An 18,506-nucleotide genomic window follows, 5' to 3' on the forward strand; every position below is an offset into this window, starting at 1 on the left:
TGAAAACCAACACTTCCAGTCCAACCTGATGTAGCTTGAGATGTGCTGCAAAGAGGAAAGGGTAAAAAGAAATGGGCCGAACTGCCCAAAGATAGGTGTGTCAGGCTTGTGGCATCGTAGTCAAAAAGACTTGAGAGTGCAATTTCTGCCAAAGGTGCATCAAATAAGTATTGAGCAAAGGAATATTTATGTACATGTGTTTTTTGAGTTTTGTATTTTAAATACATTTGCAAGATTAAAAAAAAACTTGTACACATTGTCATTATGAGCAATTGTGTATAGAACAAAATGAATGTATTCAATTTTGGAACAAGGCTGTAACATAACAAAATGGGGAAAAAGTAATGCGCTGTGAATACTTTCCAGATGCACTGTAAGAGTAGGATTTTTTTTACTTACATTATTTTCTTTACTATTATATAAAATGTCAGACTTTTCAGGTAAAACAAATAGCTTTTTTAAAAGTTGGTTTAAATTACCTTTATGTTTATGAAATAACAAAATACGAAGTTTGACATAAAACATTTAATAAATATTTTCGTATTATTTTGTTGTGTCCGTTTTTCTTTTTTTAAGCATAAAAAGAACTAAATATAGACAAGTTAATACAGAAATATTATGTTGAAGGGGAAATGTTTTTTTATTTTTCCAATCGCTCATAATCATCATGAAAGACAAGAAGACAAATGTTTTTTGCATTATAATTTGAAAGAATTGGCATGGTCTAAGAGGCTGGCAATGCAGTTAATGGAGCAATCTATTCTGCCTCTAAATCACTTTAAAAATGCCAAAAACCAAACACCGCCAACCAACGTTCCCTCTAAGGCAGGGGTCACCAACCTTTTTGAAACCAAGAGCTACTTCTTGGGTACTGATTAATGCGAAGGGCTACCATTTTGATACACACTTAAATAAATTGCCAGAAATAGCCAATTTGCTCAATTTACCTTTAACTCTATGTTATTATTAATAATTAATGATATTTATCTTTGTGGAAACACTGATCATCTTAATGATTTCTCACAATAAATATATATAGAAACAGATAAATATCAATATGCAACATTTTATTTTTATATTTTCTCTAAGTGCACATTTTTCAAATTGAACATTTTCAAATGATCACTTCTAAGACAGTCTTGTGAAATCACAATATCCCATTTTAACTAGCTAGCCACTAACATTTTTTAACAAATCATGAATTACTTTGCACCATGTTTGTACAAATAATAATTCAAGTAAAATACAAAAGTCAACTCTCAAATTTTTAAATGAATCATGTCACACTTTGAACTGGACACCAAATCTGTTATCTGTTTCTTTGTCAGTTAGTGGGAAGCCTGGCATTGCATGCTGTTAACTAGTGTGTTGTACTCTGGTGTGTAACTTGACACTGCAACTCTGAGTGAGTCTTGCAGATGTGCATCAGTGAGGCGTGTTCTGTGTTTGTTCTTGATGAAGTTCATGTCAGGAGAGGCTGATTCACAAAGATAAGTTGAACCAAACAGGCTTGCAACCTTCATAGCTGCTGCGCATACACCACTGTACTTTGCTGTGTCAACAAGGCACCAAAAGTTTGGTGCAGCCTGGTGGGCTTTGAGGTGGAGGTCATTTTCAACTTCGATCTCCACCTGTTCAGCATCCAGGCTGAATGTTGCACTTAACTGCTCAGCAACGCATGATATGTCCACGTTCATGAAAGGATTACAAATGAACGACATACATGGCTCAAGCTGATCCAGGTCACAAAACCTGTTCTCAAACTCTCGCCCAACTCTGTTTATGACCTGAGAGTACTTTTCTGCGACTTTGTCAAAAGCCAGCTCAGATTCTACAGATTTTCTAGATTTGCCAGAATAATTTTTTAAAATTTAAATCACAATAAGTTCGAAGAAATATTTCACAAATATTCTTTGTCGAAAAAACAGAAGCTAAAATGAAGAATTCAATTAAAATTTATTTATTATTATTTACAATTAAAAAAAAAAAAACTTGAACATTGATTTAAATTGTCAGGAAAGAAGAGGAAGGAATTTAAAAGGTAAGAAGGTATATGTGTTTAAAAATCCTAAAATCATTTTTAAGGTTGTATTTTTTCTCTAAAATTGTCTTTCTGAAAGTTATAAGAAGCAAAGTAAAAAAAATAAATGAATTTATTTAAACAAGTGAAGACCAAGTCTTTAAAATATTTTCTTGGATTTTCAAATTCTATTTGAGTTTTGTCTCTCTTAAAAATGTCGAGCAAAGCGAGACCAGCTTGCTAGTTGTGGGGAGGCGAGGCCGGCGGACTGACGGCGCCCGCTCCAAGATGGCGGCGAGGAGGCGTGGACGAGCGAGCGGCAAGGTGGGGCGCGCTGGGAGCGACGCCGCAATCAGCATAAGGTGCGTGGAGCGCGCAGCTGTGGACAGTGCAATCACCCTCTCGGACCGGGGGCGAGAGAGAGGCGAGAGACGTGAACATCAAGGGAGGAGACGGAGAAAGACGGCGGACGGGAGGAAACCATTCATGTGATCACATGAGAAAAAAGGCAGCTGCTGAAAAGCACGCAAGAGACTCTGATTGAAATAATAAAGAAGTCTAAACCGTCTCACGACAATGTCTTCCCTGGATGGTCCTGAGAACCCGCACGACAGTTAGGACTGTCACACTTGTAAATAAATAAAATTTAAAAAATAGAGGCAGCTCACTGATAAGTGCTACTATTTTTAGAACAGGCCAGCGGGCGACTCATCTGGTCCTTACGGGCGACCTGGTGCCCGCGGGCACCGCGTTGGTGACTCCTGCTCTAAGGTGCGCGCATGTGCAATTGTGCACTGCTCAAGCGTCCTCTGCGCACGGCAAATCTATGCCACGCACAAAATCAAATAAAAAAATAAGCGCATAACAATTTTCGACACGGACACGACAAAGAAAACAGTTTTCTTCATTATTGTTCAAATATTGTAACGTATGTCGAGACGCTTTGAGGACATGCATTCCATCCATCACTTTACTGAGCAAAACTCTTTATTGTCGGCCATAAACACATCACCAAAAAAAATTATATCTAGCAAAAGTGGTCATTTTCTGCAGTACAAACCAGACCAAAAGCAACTTTGTTATATCAACAGCAGCCGCTCGCTCTTTCTCACTTGCACCAACACATGCACATATGGCACTTAGCCAGTGATGCGTTTACAGCCACACAAAAAGTCGGACAACTCCAACACCACACATAAAGTGTCATTCCGGGTCGTTACACTATGATTTACCAATCAAATGTGTGCTTATTCTAGTGTCATTTATTAGGAATCTTAATTTATAAATATTAATCATGAAATGCTGTTAGTATATTAAATAAATACTAATAAAACAAACAGGAAGTTGCAGGAATGTACACATGATCCACTGCTTACATCTCATTGTGCAACATGTGAATGTTTTAATGGGAACTAAATGCAATGTCTGAAAGGGCTACAAATGATTTCCAAAGCAGGACCTCCACCCAGACAAACAATACAAGTACACAGGTCATGAAAAACAATATTTTTTGTTATTGTCATTGTAGGTGGGCCTAAACACTTATATTAGAAATAGAAATGACTGCTGTCATTTGATTATAATAATAAGAGAATGTTTTCTGTCTATCTGTGTTGGCCCTGCGATGAGGTGGGGACTTGTCCAGGGTGTACCCTGCCTTCCGCCCGAATGCAGCTGAGATAGGCTCCAGCGACCCCGAAAGGGACAAGCGGTAGAAAATGGATGGATGGATGGAGATGTAAGTTGTTATTTAGTCAGGTTTGGGACAGGTGTGCTGCTGGTGTAGCCACAGTGTGCACGTCTGATGTTGCTCACATGGACTCCACTCAATGCTCAGGGAGTTTTTGCGTTTGCTCACACACATGAACAATTAGAGGGAACATTGCCGCCAACAATACTTCATTTACATTCTGTAACCTGTATAACCAAGCTGTAGCAACATTGTTATTGTAAGAGCGAACACTGAGAAACTCTTTTTCTAGCGCAGTAAAACATCGTCCTGGGACGGCATGCTAAGGCATTAGCCGTAAGCTAGCCACAGCAAGAGCTGAATGGCTTTTGAGTTTGTAATGCACAACACAGTGCAATAATGTAATGTAATGTAATGTAATGTATGTAATGAATGTAATGTACTGCACAACACAGTGCAATAATGTAATGTAATGTAATGTAATGTATGTAATGAATGTAATGTAATGCACAACACAGTGCAATAATGTAATGTAATGTAATGTATGTAATGAATGTAATGTAATGCACAACAGTGCAATAATCTGTTCTCTACTGGCTGAAAAACATGAACAATCATATTACAGTATCTGTTAAGTATTAGCCCACATTTCATGAAGTGCTGCATGTATCATGACCAATATTTTAGTGACTCACTGAATGGACAGTGTTTTGAGTTGAGAACTCGGTCACAGAACCAATTAAACTCCCAAGTTGAGGTGCTACTGTACGTTATTGTACTTTTCATCTTATTGCAATTTTTGCTGACTAGAAAAGAACACAAGGATTCCAAAGTGCCTAGACCAGGGGTGTCCAAACTTTTTCCATTGAGGGCCGCACACGGAAAAATTAAAGCATGCGGGGACCATTTTGGTATTTTTCATTTTCAAATCATAACAAAATATATAAATATAAAGGGTCTCAGTCATTAAAATGTTAAAAAATAAGTCACATTGTTATTATTATTTTTTATTTAACGCTTACAGTAAATCTCTATATCAACTTCAGGTTGATATAACGTTAAAAAAAAAGGTTTTATGCCTTTTCTGTCAAAGACAACTTTGTTTTTTATAGTAAAACTGAAATATGCAGTATTTTCCCCACCGCCCAAAACATTCAGAAAGCAATGTTTGATGTGAAGTAATTGGAGCCCTAAAAAGATCAATAATGCAGGACACCATTGATTTTAATTTATTATTATTTTTGATTAATCACAGTGAAAAGATCAATAAAATTCCATTAAATATATTTGGGATCCAAAAGGTCCCCCACTCATAAAGTGATACATTTTTATCATATATTTTTTTACTTTCAACACTTAAATTACGAGATCAACTTCAGATATATCTGTCCATTTTACATTTGAACTATTATTTTGTTTGTTTTATGCTCTTTTGTCAAAGAAAACATTGTTTTTATATGGCAACCACACAATATATGCAATATTTTCCACATAAAACATTTTAAAGTGAAATATTTGAAGTAATTGGAGCGTTGAATAGATCAACAATTGATTATAACATTGAATTTTTAAAAACTTTTTTTTTTTTTTTGAGCAATGGCAAAAAAAGCAAAATAAAGAAAGACAAAAGAAAAACAAACAGCCTGCATGGCAGCTTTGTGTCAACATTGCAACTGTTCCTCGTTAGATTTCACCTCATTCCACTTTTTTTAATGTTAATTTTAAATTTTTGCAATAGCATTTCCAGAATGTGTGGCGGGCCGCTAAACAATTAGTTGCGGGCCGCAAATGGCCCCCGGGCCGCACTTTGGACACCCCTGGCCTAGACTGTAGGAACCCGGTCATTGGGTTGTACTATAACCCTCGTGTCTATCCATCCATCCATCCATCCATTTTCTACCGCTTGTCCCTTTTGGGGTCCCGGGGGGTGCTGGAGCCTATCTCAACTGCACATGGGCGGAAGGCGGGGTACACCCTGGACAAGTCGCCACCTCATCACAGGGCCAACACAGATAGACAGACAACATTCACAATCACATTCACACACTAGGGACCATTTAGTGTTGCCAATCAACCTATCCCCAGGTGCATGTCTTTGGAGGTGGGAGGAAGCCGGAATACCCGGAGGGAACCCACGCAGACTCGTGTTTATGTGCTACAAATATGTGAATAAATATAAATACTAGAATGTGTTGGCACAACATGGCCTTCATTTTAGTGTTCTTCAACTTTCATCCTAAGTGGAGAAATATGTTTTGTTTTGTTTTGTTTTAGCTTAGTGTGTCACTTTGTTTTGTATCATTGCTTGTAATTAGATGGTACTGAGCTCTGGCTGCATCATAACATGCCACACACACACACACGCACGCACACACACACACACCAACAGAGAGATGGGAGAGTGGTGACATTAAGGAAGAAATACAGCAGGTGTCCACTTTGAGACTGTCCACAGGGAGGAAACATTCAGGGAGTCATGTGACATCAGGGACACACGCAAGTCACTCATGCCTGTGTGCTGAAAATAGAATATAATCAATCAATTATACATATATATATACATATATATATATATATATATATATATATATATATATATATATATATATATATATATATATATATATACACACATACATACATACAGTGTATATACATACGTATGTACATATATACACATTCTCTCACAGTATATTTGATTCCATGTGTGTGCAAAATGTTATCCAAACAAAATACTCTCTATTCCCTTGCCGAAAATGTTTTTTTATTTTCTATCGCAGTGGTTCTCAAACTTCTTTCACCAAGTACCACCTCAGAAAACACCTGGCTCTCCAAGTACCACCATAATGACCAACATTAAAATACAGTAGCGTGGTAGGCCCAAGTATTCATTATAAACAAGGCAGAGGTTTTATTTGACAAGTGTATTTCATATGTTGGCCACATATAACTTTACACACAGTTTGAACAGTAACACTGTTTTGGCTATAGGACAATAAAGCACTGTAATTAAATATGGAATCAAATATCTGCCGTACCACCAGTTGTAGCCCGCATACAGTACCACTGTTCTATTGTCTTTAATCGTTTTTATGTATTGAAAGTTTTGATTATGCAAATCTGCATTTTATTTATTTTGATATACAGCCCTTCGTTTTTAACAATGGTTTTAAATATAAAAAATTAAAAAAAAAGGTGTGGCATTACAAAAACACAGCCAACAATACACGAGGATATTGATACAGGATCCATTTCCATTCAAATAGATTTTTAATGTTTTGTTCAACGCAGAATCCTTCAAATATTTGTTTTGACATTTAAATGTTGTCACAACTGGAGAAGGTAGCAAGAGTTCCAGGGAAATTACTTTTAGTTTACTTTATTGTAAACAAATATTTGTCTCAGGGCTTGATCAGTCAGATCAGTCGTGTTCATAGAGAAGCTGAAAAAATGACAAGGAATAATCACGAAAATAATCACAAAATGTAAACAATTCAAATATTTGTATTTGGGGGGTGGGGTGTGTATGTGTGACGTATATTTTTTTGGATGCATGTTTGTGTGTAAGCCTGCAGTGTGTCTCTGTTCCGCAGCCTTGATCTTGTGCAGTCGCTAGTCCAAAGTCAACAACAACAGGTGTGTGTCCATGAGAGACAAGAAGGGAGTTTGTTGTGTCTTCGCCGCACTGTCCTTCGGGAGAGTCTCGAAGCCAGGGAAACAATCCAAGTTAGAATGTTTTGTATGCGAGTGAAAATGAAATTTGCTTTTCACTCTAAATTGTCTATGACTGGTCCTCAAAAATCCTGGGGGGCAGACAGTCCGATGTAATCCAAATCACAAGAGTGTCCACAGTTCTTCCCGCATCCTCCAATCATTTGTGGCAGCTTTGGGGTACTTTGAAGACTGCCAGCAACTTCCAATTTGTCGACAAACCAGAGCAACACTTACTCCAATCAGCAGATGTCCTGTTGTCATAATTCCGAATAGGTAGATATCTTCACGTCCTCGACAGAAAAGGGTCGCCAGGCACGCGACACTCCTTCTTCTCCCAAGAGTCCGTCGTGTCTCCAGCAACAACTGCTCCGTCACGACAAGCAGCTTCCCCCAAACCCAAGATCTTGTCAATTTCGTTGAGGCCAGTTAAATAGTTCCAATGTTTAGATTTGGAGAGCAGTGCAAAAAGAGGCAACAAGAAAGTTAAGACAAGACAAAGAAGCAAGCAGGAGAGATAAGGGAGAGGAAAGGGGAGCGTCCACCCTCGATGAGTGCCAGAGAGAAAGTATAGCACTTTTCTACCTTCAAGGTACTCAAAGCGCTTTGACACTATTTCCACATTACCCATTCAAAAACACAATCACACACTGATGGCAGGAGCTGCCATGGAAGGCACTAACCACGACCCATCAGGAGCAAGGGTGAAGTGTCTTGCTCAAGGACAACAGACGTGACTTGGGTGGGGGTCGAACCAGGAACCCTCTGGTTGCTCGCACCGCCGCTCTCCCAACCGAGTCACGCCGTCCCGTCAAACTAAAACCCTTTTCAAACAGCTATGTGTTAATTTAGCTGCTGTGCAACAATTTTTTAGATGATTTTCGAGATAAAGGGAAGGTGGGTCACTGGCCGGTAGTTTACCATGAGGTCAGGATCGAGGTTAGGTCTTTTGAGCAGAGGATGAATAGGTAACCGCTTTTTTGAACCCTAGGGGAACAGTGCCAGAGGAAAGTGATAAGTTTATAATATTTAGCACTGATAGTCCTAATACTACAAACAGCTCCTTGATAAGTTTCCCAAGAAGTGTTTGTTTTGTCCCATTTACACGCCGCAGGAGGTCCTGTAATGTGATTTAATCAAAAAGAGAGAGACTATTTTGGAGGGCAATGTCCATCGTATATACATTTGTATCTGTGTTAATAGAACCCAGTTGTAGCTGGGATGCATTGTCTTTAATCTTCTTTGTAATGAGTTCAATTTTCTTATTAAAGAAATTCATAAAGTCATCTGCCGAGTGGGTGGAGCTACTGGGAGGTGTCCCTTGTTGGGTTAGCGATGCTACTGTACTGAACAAATATTTAGGATCGTTTTTATTGAGGCGGATGAGATTGGAGTAGTAATTATCTTTAGCTAAGGTAAGCATGCGTTTATAAATAAAGTTGGTATGGTATGGTATGGTATAAGTTATTAAACTATCACTTTGTGCTTGATGGAAAACCTCAAGTTTAGTCACACGCCATTTGCGTTCCAGCTTTCTACATGATAGTTTAAGAGCTCTAGTTTCTTCTGTAAACCATGTGGTACGCCTTGTAGGGGCCTTGTTTTAGCTTTAGCGGTGCTATACTTACTATCAATGGTCTCACGAAGAGCATAATTAAAGTTGTTAGTGAGGTTATCGATAGAGCCCACATAATTTGGGAATGGTGCCATTACCGAAGGCAGTAGGCCAGCAAGAGTCATAGTTGTGACAGCATTAATGTTGCGGCTGCTAAAGCAGTGGTTATTAGTAGCTTGTTGACTTCGAATTTTATAAATTTATATTTACAACTAATGGTCCGCCAACAGGACAAACACTGCAGAACTGCATTTGTGGCTGGTCAAAAATAACAACAGCGAAGGGCCTTAAAATCCATCAAGGCAAGAGGAAATGCCTCAGCGAGCTCAGCGAAGTGTCTTGCATTGACCAGTACTTCTTAAGAAGTAGGCCAAATCAGTCGAGTGAAGCCCGGAGGCAGGAGAACCCCCACAGTCCTCAGGGTATCAGTACCTCGAAAGAAGCTCAACGTCGCATAGACCCTCTAGCATTTTCCAGCCTAGGGCCTAACCAGCCACAGCCAGCAGCAGCCTCCAGACCGGAGCCCAGCCAGCCAGCACCAGTCCTGCAGCAGCCAGCTGCAGTCTCCAACATTGATCCCAGCCAGCCTCTGCCCGCAACGGAGAGGAAGATGGAAGGAAGGAAAGCCCTGATCCTGTGGCCCAAGTCCAACCAGAAGAGAGAGTGTGAGACCATTGACTCAGACCTGGTCCTCCTTCTAGAACAACAGAATGGTCCTGTTGAAAGAAAACTAGACAACATTGGAGCCACCATCTACAGCTATGGTGCCGAAAGATTTGGGGTCAAGAGCAAGGCACAAAGGCAGCAAAAAGACCCTCCCTCACCGAACCAACCAAAGTCCAGAAGGCAGCGTGAAATTGACAGCTTGGTGAAAGAAAGTAGACAATTGAGGAAGCAGTGGAGAAAGGCAACAGAAATAGAAAGAGGGGGAATTGAAGTTCTGCAGGCTGAAATAAAGCAACGGCTGACAAAGCTGCCAAGAGCATAGCACCTCAGACGACAACGCAAGAGGAAAGAACGGACAAGAACCCTCTTCTATAGCAATCCCTACAGTTTTGTCAAAGGTCTTTTTGAGCAAGAGAAGAGTGGGAGCCTCAAAATGCCCATAAAAGACCTGGAGGAGCACCTGAGGAAGACCTACACCGACGGCCAGAGGCATGAGCCAGTAACTGTACCGCCCGACATGCCACCAATTCATGCACCTGAACACCAAATGGACATAAGATCTCCCACATGGAGCGAGGTGGAGAAGACCGTGAAGCAGGCAAGATCAGCATTATCATACGGGCCCAATGGTATCCCGTATAGGCTTTATAAGAACACCCCCAGAGTCTTAAGATACCTTTGGAAGCTGATGAAGGTAACATGGCAGAAGGAAGTGATACCAAAAGCTTGGCGAAGAGCAGGAGGCATCCTGATCCCCAAAGAGAAGGACTTGTCATCCATAGGCCAGTTTCGCCAGATCAGCTTGCTGAATGTAGAGGGGAAGATTTTCTTCAGTGTCCTTGCCCAGGGGCTCCCTACGTTCCTGCAAAGAAACAGCTTTATTGATACATCGGTGCAGAAAGCTGGGATCCAGGGTTTCTCAGGATGCTTGGAACACGCCAATATGATCTGGCACCAGATACAAACTGCAAAAAAAGAACGGAGAGACCTACATGTGGTGTTCTTAGACCTTGCCAGCGCCTTTGAGTCAGTCCCTCATAAGATCTTGTGGACGGCCTTCAATTTCTTTGGTGTACCTAACCAAGTCACTGAACTGGTCAAGAGTTACTTTCAGGATCTCCAGTTCTGCGTAACAGTTTAGGGCAACACCACCTCCTGGCAGCATCTGGAAATTGGCATCATGGCGGGCTGCACAGTTTCCCCTCTGGCATTCGTCATGGCAATGGAGCTGGTCATACGAGCATCCCAGTGGGTAGTGGGAGGTGAGAGGACCAAGAGTGGCCTACGCTTCCGCCAATTAGAGCCTTTATGAATGACATGACCGTCATTACAACAACAAAACCATGCACCAGACGCTTGCTGCCGAAACTCCAGGAAAACATTCAATGGGCATGGATGGACTTCAAGCCAAGCAAGTCACGCAGCATCTCCATCATAAAAGGCCAACTAACAGGTGAGCGGTTCCACATCAGCGAGGAACCAATTCCAACACTCCTAGAGAAGCCCATCAAGAGCCTCGGAAGATGGTATAATGCAGATCTCAGAGACACCCAGCAACTTGAACAACTGCGGCAGGACACGGCTAACGGCCTAAGGCAGATTAATAGCACTGCACTACCAGGGAAACTGAAGCTCTGGTGCCTCCAGTTTGGGTTGCTACCCAGACTCCGGTGACCGTTAACTATGTATGAGGTCTCAATATGCCATGCTACTCGCTTGGAAAGGCTAGTGAACTCGCATGTAAGGAAGTGGCTCGGACTTCCAAAGTGCTTCAGCAGCGTTGGACTCTACAGCGACGGAGCCCTGACGCTGCCAATTTCTAGCCTGGTCGAAGAGTTCAAATGTGCCAAGGTGAGGCTGGAGATGTCCCTCACCGACTCCCGGGAGCCTGTAGTGAGAGCCGCTGCTCCTTACCTCGTTACAGGGCGGAAGTGGACCCCAGTCACAGCTGTGCTACAGGCCAAATCAGCTTTGCTCCATCGTGACGTAGTGGGCCACGTCCAACAAGGCAGAGGAGGCTTTGGCCTTGGAACCGTAACCCCTCCCTGGCAAAAGGCATCTGCAACCGAACGTCGAACTATGGTTGTAGAGGAAGTGCGTCGTCAGGAAGAAACAGCCAGACGTTCCAAAGCCGCAACACAAGCCCAACAGGGCCGCTGGACAAGGTGGGAGGGTGTTGAAAAGAAAAAACACGTGGAACAAACTTTGGGGCATGGAATCCAACAGGCTGAGTTTCATCGTTCGAGCAACATTTGATACGCTACCATCTCCCATAAACCTACAACAATGGTTTGGAAAGGACCCATCCTGTCCCCTGTGTACAACAGCAACACTCAAGCGCATAATGGTTGGCTGTAGAACCAGCCACACTCAAGGCAGATATACATGGAGACATAACCAGGTCCTCAGATGTCTAGCTGACAAACTTGAGTGCAGGAGGATATCCATCAACGCCCAACCCATCAACAACCAGGATGTGTGCAGACACCTACCAGCGTTTGTTCAGGAGGGGGAAAAGCTGAAGACGAGACCTTCAAATCCTGATCCAAGCCCATTGGGGGACTGGCAGATGCGAGTCGACTTAGATCAGAGGCTCATTTTCCCCCCGGCGATCGCAACAACCACCCTGCGTCCAGACCTCGTCCTATGGTCTGAAACCTGCCATATTGTCTATATCAGTGGTCCCCAACCATCGCACAAGAAATTTAAAAAAAAAATATATATATATATATATTTTTTTTTTTAAATCAACATAAAAAACACAATATATACATTATATATCAATATAGATCAATACAGTATGCAGGGATACAGTCCGTAAGCACACCTGATTGTATTTCTTTATGGAAAAAAATTAATAAATAAAAAATAAAAATAAAAATAAAAATGGATATTAAAAGTAAAACTTTCATTGCACTGCTACTTGCTAACCTGCTTAAATGGTAAAATGAATAGAATATAAATAGAACATAAATGAATAGAATAGAATGATTATCAGGGACACAGGGGATGGAGCCTATCCCAGCTGCACTCGGGCGGAAGGCAGGGTACACCCTGGAGAAGTCGCCACCTCATCGCAGGAAGGCAGACAAACATTCACACTCGCATTCACACACTAAGGCCAATTTTATGTTGCCAATCAAGCTATTCCCAGCTGCATGTCTTTGGAGGTGGGATGAAGTCGGAGTACTCATAGAGTACCCAGGCAGAACATGCAAACCACACAGTAGGACCCTGAGCCCGTGAATTTAACCCAAGACCTTCTCGCTATGAGGTATGTGCGCTAGCCACTGTGTCACCGTGCTGCCAAATACAATACAATACACATGAATGAGTAATAATAATGGATTATATTCATAACACTTTTCTAGACACCCAATACACTTCAGAGAACTGAGAATCCATCAGTCATTAATTCCATATGATGGTGGTAAGCTATTAAGACTTTACCCCAATCTATGTAAATATTTAGATATGGTATATAATATGTGTCTGTTGTTTACTTAAATAAAACTTGGTAAAAATATTTCAGTGTGTAAGTACTTATTGAGCACATTCAACAATACAGTGATAATAATAACCGTGATATAAAGTTTTTATATTGTTAAGTCCAGAAACATAATGGTGGAGTGGTCTCTAAAAAAAGAAAATACAGGAAGTGTTTCAGCAACTCAAATGCTACCGAAAATAGTTCATTGTGAAACATAGGAACATTCATTTGACTGCATGATTAGCATCATCAAGTCAGAAATACAACTTTCACAAGGTAAAAAGAAGACAATCTTTATTGAATTCTGTCTAAAAACATACATTAGTATTAAACATTGTGTGACTTGCCAACATTGTCATTTTTCGCTTCATTTCGGTTATTTACAAAAAGCAGCAACACTTGAACATATGCCAGGATGGCCACAGACGAGGGTATAATGGCCTTAAAACTTGGGACAAGAGTTGGTATTTCCTTACACGAAGACATCTGTGCAAAACTGAAACAAAACAAACTTGTCAAAAATACACATTGGAGCTTCAAAATGTCCAAACAATACATTCTCTCACACTTTGGAATTGATAGTCAAAATTTAAACACTAGTTCTGGGAGACAAACTTTTTCTTTGGGCCATGTGTATTGTTAACAAACACAAATATAACACCATGAAACCATGCAATACCTAAAGCACGTGCACCTTGCTAAAGTGAGTGAAAGGTTTGAAAACTATTAATTTGTGAAGTGCTCTTTGTGTCAAATTAAACCAAGAAAAGCTGATAAATAAATGATCCTGTTGGTGTGCAATAGAACAACGTGACAAATTCAGTTAGTACTGTGTGAACCATCAAACATATTCCTATTTACAGTACAGTGGCACAAATAAGGTGTGGACGTCCAGATCCACTTACATGACAAGTTGTCAATTACTTTGACAAAATTAAGATGTCTTCAAATGTGTAATTGTTGCTTTACATGTGCCTGTATGAACAGTGACAAGATCTCAGGCGCACACACCCATGCGGTCCGTAGGGGGAGTTTGCAACCGTGGGTACAGTGACTCCCTCCCTCAGCCACACACACAAACACGGCCATAATGGGGACCTTTTTGTGCCATCAGTGCCACAAAGAGCAAGTGTGCATGGGCATAATTAGTCTATAATGTCGTGTGTTGTAGTATTGGAGTCTTGTGTGTGATTCTTCACACTCCCACTGTGCTTGCCTGAATCCTTCCCAGAGACAGAGAGCCTCCTGTCTAGTCCACACTCAATGAAGGCGAGGTATGTCATCATGTCGTACAGTCTAAGATCCGCATTGTTCTTTTAAAAAAATTTAAAAATAAACTCACTGCCCCTTTTTCTTTGGAGCCTTTTACAGAATTGTTCATTTCTCTCAGAGAAGAGTGAGTCTTTAGTTGGTTTGGTCATTGTTGTTACAGTGAAGATGAAGACAGTGGGGGAGGCAAGAGGCCGACAGGGAGTCTGTGCTTTTTGTGCTGGCTTTTGGAGCATTGCTTTTGTGTTTGGGGCGTAGGGCAATAGCAGCCACCAAGCTGATGATGTGCACATGACAGTACATGGACCTGCAAGACAACAGGACGTGTCAGCGTACAGTGTGGCAATAATGACTGCTGATTTAACATGTAATAATAACTCAAGAGTGTCCAAAGTGCTGCCCACGGCACATTGTAAAAATACTACTTAAAAAAATGTATACATTGTACTCGTTCTGAAAAATATCAAAATGGCCCCCACATCTTCTGATTTTTCAGTGGAAAAGGTTTGGACAGCCCTTAATAACTAGACTCGTCATTTCGGACTTATAAATGTTGTAACAATGTTGGATACTCATGTTAAACCATACTAAAGCGTCAAATCATAGGGTTCATGCCTTTTGGGCGTGATTTTGTGTTCAGTCTGGCTATGCTGTGAAAGCACAGCAAGGTGAACATACTTATTTGGACATTAAGTAGCGCTATCATCCAGAGAAGGAGTTTGAGGAAACATAAGAAAAGGTGGGATAAAGTGTTTATCTAATAGTGGCATGTACATAACAACATCAAGGTTGACCACGCAGGAGTGCAGATGAGTGGACCCCATGTTCATTGTTGTGTTCCACCAGGCTGATGTGGGAGAGTTCATAAGGACTGAAGACACATCCAGATTATTTCACATAGTTGGACTTTCACTTCATTATGTATAGCTGTTGTTTTGTCAGCTGCTGCAGTACGTTGCAGGCATCTGCATATTTTTTGATACCCGAGGTACGACATGAAATTACATTTTTCATGTAGCTCTGTATTGATCGGAAAGTGTGCAGGTGCACCTGCAGTATATGTTTATGAAGTTTATTTTCGACTGTGTCTGATAAAAGAAAACACAGCGACGACAATTTCAAGATACATATTTAAACAGTTTACATTTTCAGAAGATAAGTTATACTTTTGGAGAGGGTGGAGTGTGGTGTCATTTACAATCTGGGAATGCCTACACAGTCGAACATCTTGCAGACACTCAAAAAACGGTTATAAAAATGAGGAAGTGTGTTGATAAACATACAAGTTAGAGAGATTTGTTAACTAGACAACACTGCTGTTGACTTGTTAAGGTCAGAATAAAGGTAAAAAAAATGTGCATCTATGGGGACAGTACAATGATAATGCACTACATCTGTAACAATATTGTAACATTCAGAAAAGTAATGAGATAACAAAACAATAGCGGCGTTACTACCAACACTGCTCAGAGCCAACCGCAATACCCAAAAGTAAGGTTTGCAACATAGTTTCGAAGTTGTAATATTAAGATTTGCACTTTTAGCACAAATAATCATAATTCATCATCATCAGCCATTGTCAGTCCACTGCTGGACGAAAGCCTCAGCATGTTTCTGCCATAGTGAACGATCTCTAGCTGCTCCCTGCCCCTGCACTGTTCCCCAATATTTGTCTATCTCATCTCGCCATCTCACTCTTGGTCTTCCTCTATTTCTGCTCCCATCCATGGGTCTCCATGATGTCATTAGGGAAGTCCATCTATTATCTGTTCTACTGATATGTCCAGCCCACTTCCACTTACTGAATTTGATAGTTCTCATAATGTCTTGGACTTGCGTTTGTTTTCTCACCCATTCATTTGTTTTTCTGTCTTTATATGTGATTCCGAGCATATTTCTTTCCATGTTGTGTTGTGCTGCTGCTATTTTCTTTTCCATTTTATTTGACAATGCCCAGGTTTCAGCTCCATATGTCATGGTTGGTAACACGCATTGATTAAAGACCTTTCTTTTTAGGCTTAACGGTATTTCTCCTCTCATGATGTTGCTCAGTTTTCCATATTGGCACCAGCCCAATCTGATTCTCCTCCCTATCTCCTGTTCTTGACTCTTTTCTTTCAGGCTAAATCTCTGCCCCAGATAGATATATTCATTAACTTCATCAATTTCATTTCCATTAACAGTCACAGGTCCATGAGGTACCATGGAATTTGCCATAACTTTTGTTTTTTTCATATTCATTTTCAATCCACAACATTTGCTGGCATTTGCAAGGTCTTTAAGCATATCTTCCACTTCACTGATTTGCTCTCCCAAGACAACAATGTCATCTGCAAATCTCAGATGATTAAATTTGTCTCCGTTGATATCAACTCCTTTATCCTCCCACTCCAGAGAGCGAAATATGCCTTCCAAACAAGCTGTAAACAGTTTAGGCGAAATTGTATCGCCTTGTCAGACACCCTTCTTTATGTGGATTTTCTCGCTTGGTTTGTGCAGCGTAACTGTGGTAGTGCAGTTTGTGTAGATGTCCTTGAGTAAGTTAATGTACTTATGATGAATTCCTTGATCTTGCAGAGCTTTTAGAACCGACTGTGTCTCCACCGAATCAAATGCTTTTTCATAGTCTATGAAGGCCATACAAAGTGGTTTGTTGTATTCTTGGCATTTTTCTTTGATCTGATTCAATGTATGAATATGGTCCATGGTAGAAAAACCACTCCTAAACCCTGCTTGTTCTCTGGGTTGGTTGCTATTAAGTGTATTTTCCATTCGATTTGTCAGAATTCTTGTAAACAACTTGTATATGTTTGAAAGAAGGCTAATAGGTCTGTAGTTCTTGAGGTCCCTCTTGTCCCCTTTCTTGAAAATGATGATCATGTTAGCTTCTTTCCACTTCTCTGGCACTTTCCCCTGATGTAAGCAAGCTGTGTATAGCTTCGCCAGCTCCTTAGCAATGACATCCTCCCCCTCTTTAATTGTGTCAATTAAAATATTATCTGGTCCTGGTGCTTTCCCTCGTTTCATGTTTTTGACTGCATGCTGCACCTCCCAATATGTGATGTCTGGAATTTCTTCTGAGTCTGTGGATAATTGAAGGTCTACTGACTGACTGCTTTGATAGAGCTCTTCATAAAATTCTTCAATACTCATCAAAATCATGTCTTGATCTGTGATTTCTGTCCCCTTTTTATCAAGTAATGTTGTTATTTTCTGCTTTCCACTTGCAAGTTTCTGCCTTGTTTTCTTCAAACTTTTATTGTTTTCTATTGTCTCTTGAATTTTAAGGGTGTTGTATTTTCTTATGTCTTGTCGGAGTTTCTTTTGTATTGTCTTGCATGTTTCTGTATATTCAACATTCTGGAATCCCACTCCATCTCTCTTCATATTCCTCCTTTTCTCCATTAGCCACTTTGTGCTATCTGAGAGTTTGGACTCTTGCTTTTTCTTTTCTTTCCCTGCTGTTTTTATAGAGCTCTCATGTACTATGTCAATGAATTTGTCATTCCATTCATCAAGGTCGGAAGTATCTTCTACTTCCAGTCCTTGAAAGCGGTTTTGTAGTTCTAGTTGAAATTCATGCTTTCTGGCTTCCAAATTGATCATATCGGGCTTTCTGTATTTTGCTATTAATTTCATTCTTTCTAGTCTCGTATCTACCTTCACTTTGCACATAACCATACGGTGGTCACTGCCAGTGTTTACTTTGTTGAATATGGTAACATCTTGAATTATCTTTGGCTTGTTAGTCAAGATAAAGTCAATTTCATTCTTGGTTTTACCGTCCGGGCTTCTCCAAGTCCATCTTCTGGATATTTTCTTCTTGAAGAAGGTGTTCATAATTTTGAGTTTGTTTCTGGAAGCAAAATCTATGAGCATTTCACCTCTGTCATTTCTGAGACCTGATCCAAAGTTTCCCATCACTTCTTCCTCCCCATCTTGCTTGATTCCTACTTTAGCATTGAAATCCCCTATTACTAGGTTAAAGTGAGTTTTTGATGATTTGAGAGCCTGTTCCACTTCCTCATAAAATTTGTCAACCTCT

The 18,506-nt window shown here is 40.5% G+C and overlaps 1 protein-coding gene across 1 annotated transcript in view; it reads right to left on the reverse strand.

Moving 5' to 3' along the window:
* Window positions 1-13,484: 13,484 nt before the first annotated feature.
* The window catches only part of mboat1 (membrane bound O-acyltransferase domain containing 1), a 30,351-nt gene continuing 25,329 nt past the window's right edge, over window positions 13,485-18,506 (reverse strand). Inside the window, exon 13 of the mRNA XM_062063398.1 lies at window positions 13,485-14,768. Coding sequence (XP_061919382.1) covers window positions 14,597-14,768 — 172 coding nt within the window. The 3' untranslated portion in view covers window positions 13,485-14,596. The remainder of the gene's footprint in view (window positions 14,769-18,506) is intronic.

The sequence above is a fragment of the Entelurus aequoreus genome, linkage group LG11, assembly GCF_033978785.1.
Source record: "Entelurus aequoreus isolate RoL-2023_Sb linkage group LG11, RoL_Eaeq_v1.1, whole genome shotgun sequence".
In the NCBI taxonomy this organism is placed as follows: Eukaryota; Metazoa; Chordata; class Actinopteri; order Syngnathiformes; family Syngnathidae; genus Entelurus; species Entelurus aequoreus.